This window comes from Polypterus senegalus, chromosome 7, assembly GCF_016835505.1.
Source record: "Polypterus senegalus isolate Bchr_013 chromosome 7, ASM1683550v1, whole genome shotgun sequence".
In the NCBI taxonomy this organism is placed as follows: domain Eukaryota; kingdom Metazoa; phylum Chordata; class Cladistia; order Polypteriformes; family Polypteridae; genus Polypterus; species Polypterus senegalus.
This window is the reverse complement of record NC_053160.1, coordinates 60,497,932-60,509,852: the sequence shown is the minus strand read 5'-3', so window position 1 is coordinate 60,509,852 and position 11,921 is coordinate 60,497,932. Positions and strand designations below refer to the sequence as shown.

The following is an 11,921-nucleotide window of genomic DNA, read 5'->3' as shown; positions in this document are numbered from 1 at the left end:
AAACCCAAGCATAAAGAGCTGTATTTTGTGCTTGACATTCATATTTCACAGATGCTGCCAGAAAGCAGCGATCCAATAATCACAACGCGGGCGGGCTGGCTGGAGGCGCAGAGTCACCAGGGCAGATTATTTGGCAAAGTCGTATATACAACATTTCATTTACTAACAGGAAACATAATAAACAGGAAAACATTTAGGGACAAACCAAAAAATGACTATTTAAAATCCGACCATTATTTGATCCCTTGAATTATGCAGGAACTGTCGGGGACTGTCTGGAGGTATTGACATTTTCAGATCATTTCACGTCATCAATGCCCCGTTAATGATCAGGGATGAACACGCGATGAGCACTCAGTATTTGGTCCGTGATTTTGATTTTTAAAGACCCGTAACCCTGATGTCCTGCGAAACGATGCTAAGCAGCGGTGGATAAAAGCTGCTTCCAGCTCTGTTGGTGGTATTTAATCACTGCGCTGATCGCACTTTTTTCTGTATCTAAGACGCTTGACTTTTCCAACAGCGCGATCCTTTGTTTTCAAATATGCCTGACGTCAGGTTCTCGCACCAAAAATGGCTCAGTCTACAACAGCAGGGGCCGGAGAAAGGCGGTCTGGGAGCCGTGGGATCAAGCCTGCCCACATTCCTTTCCAAATCAAGCGTCACCGGAGCACGTCCCCTGTCTCATGCTCCCGCCTACCCTTCCTCCACCACATTTGACAGATATAATCAAAGCTGTCTCACAGACGCAGACGAATGGTCCAGCTTTCACTCCCACACCCACCGTAGCTCTTGTTTTTGCAAATAACAAGGCCCTTCTCGCGGCCCTGCCCATTTTCCCCTTATTCGGCAGTCGGGGCGTGTACCAAGAGGATAATCAGCCACGTTCCTGCCCGTACCTTGAAATATCAAAGTTTAGCGGCTCCAGTTCAACCCCGCCTCTTTGTATGTTGACGGGGGTCACGAATGATTTGCCAACTCTCTTGTGATTCCGAATCCTCGCATTCGTTTGGGGGCGGGGTTTGCGGATGCGTCACTCCTCGATGGTCACGCCCGTTTCGCCTTGTAAAGTGACCCAGTAGGCGTGGAAATTTTGACAGCACCCGCCTTGATTTCACCACATAAGGTTCACATGACCAAATAGAGCGAACAATCGACCACAGTGGATCCCTTTCCCTTCCTTATCCCGTTTATATGGTACGGCGACTTCCGCTCTTGCTGTAAAAGCAGTGCGATCATGGCGGAGCGCTTTCAGCAGCCCCCCGCGAAACGGCTCTGCTGCCGACCGGGCTTCAATTTGGCGTGCAGACAGGGCCAGCGGGCTGGAGGAGCGGCGTGTGGTGGTGCGGGGACTGCCCAGGGGGGATCGGGCAAAACGCAGAGCCCGGAATCGTTGTTGGACATCGCGGCGAGGAAAGTCGCGGAGAAGTGGCCCTTTCAGAGGGTGGAGGAGCGCTTTGAGAGGATCCCGGAGCCCGTTCAGAGGAGAATCGTCTACTGGTCATTCCCTAGGAGCGAGCGGGAGATCTGCATGTACTCTTCCTTCAACACGGGCGGAGAGGAGACTGGGACTGCCGGGGAAAACAGCGATGAAAGCCGCCTACCTTTCAGACGGGGTATCGCTTTGCTGGAGAGTGGCTGCGTAGACAACGTCTTGCAAGTCGGTGAGTGCAACCTTATTATTTTTTATTTAACTCCCCCTCCCCAACCCGAGAAAATCCACTGAAAAACGGCCACTGGAAAGCCTGCAGACTGGATCTGACTGGCACCAGGATAGTGAGAAGGGGAGAGCCAGTTGTGCCAGTAGACGCTCAGTACCTGAACAAAGGAAGGAATTTAAAGGGTACACAAGAGGGTTTTAAATCTGCATAAACACAATACGATCGCTTTCATATTTGTTGTGGGGACGTGTGTGCGCTTATGTACGTGAGTTTGTTTCGCTGAACTGCGTGTGGATGCAGAGCTAAGGGGGAAGGACCACAAATACCTCTTCAAGTTATGGTCAAGCACCAGTCTGAAAAGAAATTGCACGGAAGCGCAGAGGACAGAACAGGAGGAATTTAAAGGTCTCGAGATGAGAAGGTTAAAGTGCATTCGAGACACCGCATTCCTCTCAAGTCCCGTCACCCCCTCTCACCCCGCAAGCCTAGCACTTCGCTAGTCTTTGGAATCCGACGATCTGTTCCGAACATTGTTGCCTTTGTCTAATTTTATTTATTTATTTTTTTTTCATTTCTTTGCCTCCCCAGTGCCTGCATGTGAAAGACTGGGGGAGGGTACTTCGCTTTGGTTTCTTGTCGGTCTTTGCTGGTAAACACGCGTCGTTGTACCTCGCAGTGCCGAGGGGGCTTCCTTTTTTTTCCACCCACTTGTACATTTAAATATATATTTTTAGTTAAAAAAAATCCACTGGATTCCTCCTCCTCCCTTCTGTCTCTCTCTCTCTTTTAGCTTGTGTTTGCAAAGTGCGCATATCAAATAGCCGTCGGGCATTCCCATTGAAAGCTTGGCACTTTGTTCCCATTTTCATGTTTATTTGTGTCTTTTCAGTTTTCTGTCACCCTGCAAAAGGAAAGCGAACAAAAGATCTCCTTTTATTTCTTTTCAGTGCTTGTTAAATAGAAAAGATTTGGGGAGGGGAGTGGGGCGTAGTGGAGGTGGTGTGAAAGGTTTCTTTAATTTAAAGTAGCACTTGTTCTCATCTTATCACAGTTTTTCCCCCCTGAAACGAAGTAATTTGCTTCCATTTTCTAGCTCATCGGTGCTTTTGAATCTTTGCAAGCCGTTGTTGGGTTGGACGTGGCTGCTTACACCAGCATTTCAGTGAAGGGGGAAATAGAAAGCAGAAGGACGAGACAGAGAGACGCGGAAAGCGCAAGCGGAGAAACGGCACCCTGCGCCCCTCTCGCCGTTGAGGCACCCATCAGCCATGCCAAGGCCATGGCTACCGAAACACCTTTTTTTTTTTCTCTTTATATCCAAACTCTGGTTGTCGGCTGTATGCACGTCTCTGCCTTTCATTAATCCCATTACTAACTGAAGCCAATTTGAATTTTAATGCAATTGGCAAACGAGATTTTCCGCATGATGGCCACCCCCTCATCTCCGACAACCCCCCAGCCTAAAAGGGCTCTCTTCCGTAGTGCTGCCCATCCTGTATTTATTTCTTGTTTTATACTGCGTTTGCCCCCCCATCCCCCCTTTGAGCTCGCCCCTCTCTCATTCCGTCTCTCGTCGAGATCGAGCGGCTCTGTCTGCCCTGTTTATTTCCAGCGGTTGCTAACCAGAATTAGCTTTGGTTTTGCTGGCACACATGCACATTAGTGTGCGCGCCTCACTCCGCAGGCTAGCGATGGGGAATGACAGGAGTGAACACAGGGAGGGTTTCTTGGCTGATTGCGTTTTAGCTTGGAATTCAATGTGAAAGTAAAGCCAAGTACTGATAAATAAAAGATGCAATCTTCTTTGGGGAGACAGGCAGAGCAGGCTGGCTGAGCTGTGGCTGCTTTTAGCAGCGGGAGCGGCAGCGCGGTGGGGGCTGCAATCAGCCGCCGTGGTGGATGACAGCACTATTTGTATGCTGGCCGAGAAAGGGGGCTGGGTGGTGGTGTGTCTGTCACGGGGGTTGTATCGGTCTCTCATGTTTTATGCTACGAGTTCAAATTTCATAAAAAATCTCTTTTCCCCCTGTCCTTCATCGACATGATCACACGGAGGACATTAAGACCTCGGTGAACTTCAAAGTTTTGCTGTCAAGACCGCTGCTTAGGACGTTTTGGTGGATCTAGTGCATGGCTTATTCAGACTCGATGCTTTGCATCTCGGATATAATTTGTGGCTTTCTGTGCCTGTCATACAGAGAGAAGCAACATGCAGAACTGGATTGGATTTTATAAGCCAACTGTGTCAGAGATTTGGGACAACTGAGTTGTTTGCTAACCAGACAAGCTGGAAGGACTGAGTGCTGTTTACTCTTTGGTGACATTTCTTACATCGTTCTGTTATGTTCCCTGTGCATTAAGAGGCTCAGAAGGGCATCTGTAAAAGAAGGGTGACCTGGCATCCTCCTTCATTAACGCTCCGGGGGCTTGGGCTTTAAGAGATCCAGTATGAAAGGTTGCTGTCGATTACTGGCGCACTGCCTGCAGACACAACTTAATTGCAAGAGCTGTCAGATAACATAATCCAACACCACCGCCCCCTTTTTTCCCTTGGAGGTGGAGCCAAAAGTATAACAGCAATAACTTTCAGGGAAAACAATAGTATTCTTACCTAAAGAAAAAAATACAAAAAATGTTGTGCCTTTGTTATAATTGTATGCACCTGATAATTTTCACAATTATAGTTGGTTTTATAGGCTGAAGTGTATTGTTAGGGTTTTTTATTGTAGCATATGGCTTCTCAGAAGGACACTTCATACTGTCATTCAGTCATTATTGTTTGTGGATCAGCTTGTATTGGAAGAAAAATTGCTAACTCTCTTCAGATCACTACCTTGGCACCCAGTAGTGGGACATATTATGTTCAACTCCTTGATGCTTGCCTACACAATAGTTAATGGAGACACTTGTGCGGTCCTATGCTCCTTCCCACCCACTCGGGTCTGCTGATCAGTGACGTGGTATCAAATCTCCATCCAGACTCCCATCATGCTTAGCTGTTCTCTGGTGGAGTGAGCTGCCCACCTTCATTTGTTTGTAGACTGTCTTGTACACTAGGAATTGTTGTTCTGAGCTATTCACCAGTGATGTTCAGTTTTGTAACCTTGCCCTGTAACACTTGTTACTAAATAGTCTGTTTACTCGATTATGTTGACCTCTTTTGAAAGTTGCTTTGGATAAAAGTGTCTGCTAAGCAAGTAAATGTCAATGCTTCATGAAAAGTGCTTCAGCAACATTTTAGTTGGTGCCTTTTCCTGCTGCAGACTTAAAGTGCCTATGCAGACTCAGAAATTCAGTACAGTAGCAGTAAAATGTTTACCGTACAACTCACTCTGCTGCCTGTTCCTAATACCGGAATACGAATATTTCCAAAACGAATAAATGATTGCAAGAAAGACCCCTACTCAGAAATTATGCTATCTTTAAAGAGACTGAATCACACCACACCTCAAGTTATGAATTAAACGCATACAAAATGACATTAGTATGGCCCTTTGGATGGAGACTTTGCTGATTCACTGTTTGACCCTTTGATATTTATTTATGTTGCCAGACAGAGCGCCGGATTGAGAGATGTAGAAATGATTGTGCTCTACCTGGAAGTGCTAAATTACATTGGCGAAAGGATCAGCTGTGTAAATGCTGGTGTATTTCCAATACTGAGACACAAAACTGGAGAAGATATTGGATTTGTGCTTTATTTGCAGTTCTAGTTTATTCTTTAAATCCATGGTTGGCTTGTGGTAGGTGTATTGCTTAGCCCAAGTTTTAGATTTTATTTTAAATTATTTGCTGTACCATTAGTAGGCCCCAACATTTGGTTTCATCGAGTGGACAACAATTAACGAGCTACTGTCAGTATCTAACTGGCCACAAAGCTTTTGGCCTCCTTCTGCGTCTTTCCATACGTTTATCCAGCACCGCTTAGGATGGCAGCGTCCTCACTGACCAGTTATCTGGATTATCCAAGCACTCCCCTTATACTTTCATGTTTCCTCATGGCTGTGACTGAAGTTTCAAGATTGACTGCGAGCAAATGTTTTAGGTGCGGAGTGTTTTTGGCCTAAAACCTTTCAATGAGAATTATGTGTGCTACCACGCCATCCGTACATCACATACTGTACAACCTACAATCTATGTACACCTCTGTAGGGTGTGCTTTGCTGTTACAGTTGCATCATCTGTCAAGCTATAAACCACTAACCATACATGACTACTGTTGTGTATTGAGAACTTTGAAATTGTTAACTTATGTACTTGTTTGTTTTTTTTTTTTTTTAATTTTCTAATGAAATTATAATATATCATGCACTTGCCTCAAAAGTCAGTACCCTTTCTGAAACCTCTCAGATCCGTGCTTGTGCAGCTTAGCATGTGAACACAGTGTTACATAACAGGAGGAGGGCGCTTCCTGTGATTCAGCCGTCTGCATTGGTTTCCTCCCACTTGTCAAACACAGGTCGGCAGGGTTAAATGGCCACGTCCCTGAGAAGGGTCTGTCACTCCCATGTAGGGCACAGCTGGGATAGGTCCATTGCTTGCTGCTAGCCAAAGCAGGAATATGCAGCTGTAATAATGTGTGGGATTGATGGATGTGTGGTTGCATGGGCACCAGTGTAATATTTTATAGTTTAATAATTACTGTATTTTTTTTTTTTTTTGTGAGTGGGTGGGAAAAGTATAAAGTAAACAGCATGTGTGGTCTTGGCATCTATAGTTCTGTGTAGACTTTCAGTTGCTGTATTTCAGTTTGCCAGTCATTATTGAATAGTAACTTTAATGAAGTGTTCCACTTTAAAGAGCTGAAAAAGCAGTAAACCTTAAAGTTAAAGCTAATGGTGGCTTTTCGAAGAGGGAGGGTTGGTGAACACAGAATCTCTCAGGCCTTTTTCTTTATCATCAACACACTTTTTTTTTTTTTTGACATGGGTGAGGTAGTGGAATAATAATGGGCTGTTGTGGTGCCACCCGGCGCCTTTTTTAGTCTTTTACTTGAAACCACTTCCCAGTTTTTAGGGGTCGCCCATCAAGATCCTCGTGTCTCCATTTGTCACCGTCTGTAACATCCTCCGACCCCACACCCAATGGCTTGAAACCTTTTGCCACCAAGACTCTTTATTTAAGCCCCCACTTTAATCTTATTTTTCTTCCTTCCACTGACAACCACCATGCTTTTTCAATTGGGTCATTCTCTCGCCAGCATACAATGTGCCCAAATCACAACCTGCTTCTGCCTCAATCTAATCTCTGGTATTTAGCAGACGTCACTAGTCATTCTTTCACTTAAATACATCCCAAGCCACCATTGTAGGCATTTGTTGTGATGAGTAGCTCTTCTTCATAGTTTCTGATGTCTCAGGTTTTACAGACATTCAGCAACCCTGGTGAAACTATTGTCTTATACAAATTGCACTTAAGTATTTTTGGCAGTCTTCGATCATTTATAGCTCCTCTTACTTCCTTCCATTTTCTCCATTTTGCAGTAATGCTTTGTTTACATGCTATTGGACAGCTGGGAAATACGAGTTTCAGTGAATATCTTTTTGAAGTTTTAGCTGTAAGCCTTTTGACGATAGTGATGCTACTTGAATTCTCCCGAGATGTGCTGTAACGCTAACATTTAGTTAACTGTATTGTGATGTGTGGGTCTCTGACTTGCACAAGAGAGAAGTCCAGGTTTCTGAGAAATTCAGCTTTATTGTAGTGAAAACAGGAACAGTCTCAGCATTTATTCAAATGGGAGCTGTCACTTCAGCACACACGAACACAGCAAGCAAACAGTGACAATGTCACTCTTCTTGCATTAATTAGCTCCCTTCTTTGGTTCAAAAGAACACATAGCTTTCCTCATCAGGTAGATTCAGCAGTTTATTCCGGAGGAGAGGAGACAGAAAAGAGAGCAAGGCCAGGCCGTGGACCTGTTTTAAATGTTCCCCGCATCAACCAACAGGCGATAGACGTGTTATGCGTTGAGCCTGTGAACTTGCAGAGTTTTTGCGCACAACACAGCACAGTGCTGTGTGCTTGAACTGCATTTGGTGTGATTCAAAATGATTAATTTGCTCTTTACTTTCGCAAAAAAATGCAGTTTAGGGTTAACTGCTGTTTTTGTAAAACCATTTAACAAATCAACAGCAATACTGCATTTCTCTGAAAATTCCAACTGGAAATTTATGTGAACGAAATGAAGTGGGAAGTTGAAACGTCAAAAGTCAGAGCCTGAAAACTCTTGATAGCATGTAAGTGCAGCAGAACTCTTTCCTTTGTCAACCACCTTGCCAGATCACAGATATTTGTAATTGCTCATTTATGCTATCTCTACATTACTTTGGTCTCACACTCTTAATTATTTCTTTCTCTCCTTTTCTCTTTGTTATAGTTCATCTTCTCAGTCTCTTACTGTGTCTAAATCTTTGGTAAACAGTAGCTCTCACAACTCTTCATTATTGATGTTGTTGCCTTGAGCGCCCATCACCAGTGTATAAAGGTATGGGCTGAGGACTGACCCCTGATGTAAACCTACGTTTATGTCTAAAGTCTCCATGGTTTCTCTGATGCATTTTTTTGGACTCTTCTAATAATATTCTCCGACCCTCTTTTTTTTTCCTCCTCAGATATTGGTAGACCACCTCTCTGGGCATTCAGTTGTACAGTATTTTAAATCTATGAAGGCACAGAACATTTTCCTATTCTCTTCAGTTCCATTCTCCTGTCTGTGTTAAGGTGAAAATTGCATCTGCCATTCCCATTCCTTTTGTAAATCTATCCGGCTCTTGTGGTTCCATCCTGCACCACTGTGCTACTGGTTTCTGGAGATTAACATGGTGATGGAGAATGCAGTATGTAAACAAGGTCTCTCCCAACCCCTATAAGGCCCTTTTCTCCACTTCTGACATTTAGTAATCCTTTTGTTACCAAAGTTTCTTCCTTGAAAAGTCTGTCTTTCGACATTTTTGTGTGAACTCTGTTGTCTTTTAAGATGTAGACTGAAAGATTTGTAGCCAAAAATATAGGAAGTATGGATTTCCTAAAGTTCAGTCCAAACGTCAGTCCACTCACAATATAAAATGGACTTTCATATATTTAACTTTGTAATGTTGTAACTGTGTAATCCACCCAACTATCCTACTTTTGGTAAAAGCCAATAATTTTGGGGATATCGGGCGGTTTCCAAGTTTAATCATTACTGCTTTTTCAGCCGTGCAGACTTCTTTATTAATGTGAAATATTTTTGGCACAACACCCTATTTGATACTTAATAGCTGCATCAGTTTTTATCAAAGGACAGGGTAATGTCTACATAACAACAGCAAGCAAAAATTGTTAATCTGTTACATGCTACCAGGAATTTTAGTGTGAGGAGATAAAAAAAAAAAACTTTGCTGTTGGCATGTAGACGGTTGGTAATGTAATAAGGACCACTGGCTCATTGTTTGCTAAATTTGTCAGATTACAGGCACAGTACAGAGTACCACGCCTGCCTGCCGTACATTTTATAGGCCACGTCTGAATTGGAGAAGTGGATATTTGCAGTGACGTGTACTTCATGAAATCACTGTCATTAATACTTCAGTCTGGTGGATTGTCTCCTGCGGGTAGTGAGAGGGCGAGAGATGTGCAGGGTCTTTGATCATTACTGCATTTGTGAAAATCATTCTAGTACTTTTTTGAGTCTTTTTCTGTTTTTAGTTACTATAATGTTTCATGCATTTTTGCTTGTTTTTTTTTTTTTTTCCAACAAGTAATGAAGAAAGAAAAACAGAGTTAATTTGCAAGGGCAGAAAGACACAAACGCAAGCAGACAAAACTGAGGAATTTGTTACCTGGCGAAAACTGGAATGCAGAGCTCTTAATTCTGGGACATTGGCATCATGTGCTTTTAACCCGTATATGTACATTTATAGTTAAGGATATTATTTGTGCAGTTCCTGACATAAGGATTGTTTTTATGTTATTTGAATATAATTTTATTTGTTGCTGAACCATTGCACTGATTTATGGATAAAACAGATGAACTCATTTGTGCTGATGCAGGTAAAGCAGAAAAGCATGTTTTTACTTGATTTATCCTTCCATTTCGTAAACTGACTGAATTAAATTTTGAGTTATTGGGACTGCAAGACTCTCTGGCAAAAGATCTGAGCCGTGAGTGGACAGAGAGTGATTGGGGTTGGGGTTAGGGTTAGGCTTGGGCTCTTTCTTTGAATTGAATGGAGAATTGGTTATCCATCCGTCGTCCAACCCGCTGAATCCGAATAGGGTCACGGGGGTCTGCTGGAGCCAATCCCAGCCAACACAGGGCACAAGGCAGGAACCAATCCTGGGCAGGGTGCCAACCCACCGCAGGACACACACAAACACACCCACACACCAAGCACACACTAGGGTCAATTTAGAATCACCAATCCACCTAACCTGCATGTCTTTGGATTGTGGGAGGAAACCGGAGCGCCCGGAGGAAACCCACGCAGACACGGGGAGAACATGCAAACTCCACGCAGGGAGAATTGGTTAGTCTGTTTTTAATATAACACATCTTTTTCTGCCTTTAAGTTTGTGTGGGGTGTTTTATTTCCTCTGATTTATAGAAGTCATTATTTCATTTTCATATAATGAAAGAACCTGTTATTAAAGAGACAAGTGCTGGCACTGTTACAGATTTTGACCCACTAGATTGTTGTGTCTTTTTTGGAGACAGTTGATGGTGGGACCTCATAATGCATTGTGTTCATTTTTACTTTCAACTAGAAGATGTTTGTAGCATGGTCATTTAGTGTATAACCTTGCTAGCTCACAATTTCTGGAGTGCAAGTTTGAATCTGGCCAATGTCTGTGGTGCTTGTCCTATATTTGCAGCAGTCATGTGCTTCCTGAAAAATGTTATTTATTTCATACTTCACTGCCAGTCCACATACTTGTACAACCCTCAGGAGAATACGGAAATGCTGAACATAACTTGACATTCAATGCTGGCGTCACTTTACCTGTACAAGCAGCCATAGTGACGAGGATCAAGTCATCATTATCTTCATCAAAATGGGAGCTTCTGGTACAGCAGTGAAAACAGGAACATGACACGTTTTTTGTCTTTTGGCTTTTCAGTTGTGTCCAAATGCTTAGTCTGGGGAGAATAACATCTGAAGGGTGGCTGGAGTTCGTGAATATTAGTCCAGTGTTAATACATAATGGCAGATGGAATTTGAGCAGCAGAGGTTTGGTGGTTGTTATGTTTATAATGTTATTCAAAGATCGTTTATAGAACATTAGCCCGATAAATGATTCAGTTGTTGTAGACATTCCTCCACTCTCTGCTTGTCTGTTACCAGGTAGTTCCAGCATGTTCTCAGTTACGTGCTCGACCATCTACTTTATCTTGTTTTGTAGTTTGTCTGTGGATATTAATACATTAATTTATCTTGTCTTACAGTTAAAACGATTCCTTTTTTATGGTGGTCTAATACATCCCAAAAAAATTTGAAATATGTGTATAAATGCAAGTTAATTCTGTGTGTTTAAATCTGCAAAAATCATGGTTGTCTGCATATTGGTAGAAATGTGTCCGCACTCTAAACCTGTATTCAGAGAAGAGCACTATATGAAAAAATCAAAATGAGTAAATTAAATTTCTGTGACATTAATTATTAATTACCAGTAATGGCGCACTGCACAATAACATGCAGTGAATACACTTGACTTAAGCATTCATAGTTTTCATCCTCTTTCTCTGTACGTTTAGCATTCGTTTGCTCAGAGGTTGATGCACTTGCTGCTTCCTGAGCAGCTCTTCTTTTCTACACCCCAGCGGCCCGCTTCTTCTCTTCTTTCATCGGCACCTTTTGGCATTAAAACTGATTAAGTCAGTTTTTGTGTTGCAATTACTTAGTAAAGGGGATAGTAGACGTTAAGAAGTACAGGTAGTCCCCAGGTTACGGGCATCTGACCTGCAACTTACGAACGGAGTAGCATCTGCAACGCATGCGCCTCAGCAACTGTCGCTCTGTCATCTTCGGCCTGGGGACGCTGCAAGCGGTGGGTGGACGGAGGCTGGAAGGGGGGCGATTTAGCTGCTCGCTCAGTGTAGTGTCTCTCGGGCGGCTCCCGGTGGCAACCTGTGGTCCATAGTCACCGAGGCCACAGCTATTGCTTGTGTGCTTGATGGGGCAGTTCACTACCTGCCCACCACGCCGCCACAGCTACTGCTGCTGACTGGATGCAGGCTGGATGGAGCAGGGGGCATCTTACTGCACTCACGGTTTGCAA

The 11,921-nt window shown here is 43.5% G+C and overlaps 1 protein-coding gene across 1 annotated transcript in view; it reads left to right on the top strand.

The window, feature by feature from the left end:
* The first annotated feature begins 387 nt into the window (after nt 1-387).
* The window catches only part of zswim6 (zinc finger, SWIM-type containing 6), a 225,317-nt gene continuing 213,783 nt past the window's right edge, over nt 388-11,921 (top strand). The window contains exon 1 of the mRNA XM_039758708.1: nt 388-1,664. Coding sequence (XP_039614642.1) covers nt 1,238-1,664 — 427 coding nt within the window. The 5' untranslated portion in view covers nt 388-1,237. The remainder of the gene's footprint in view (nt 1,665-11,921) is intronic.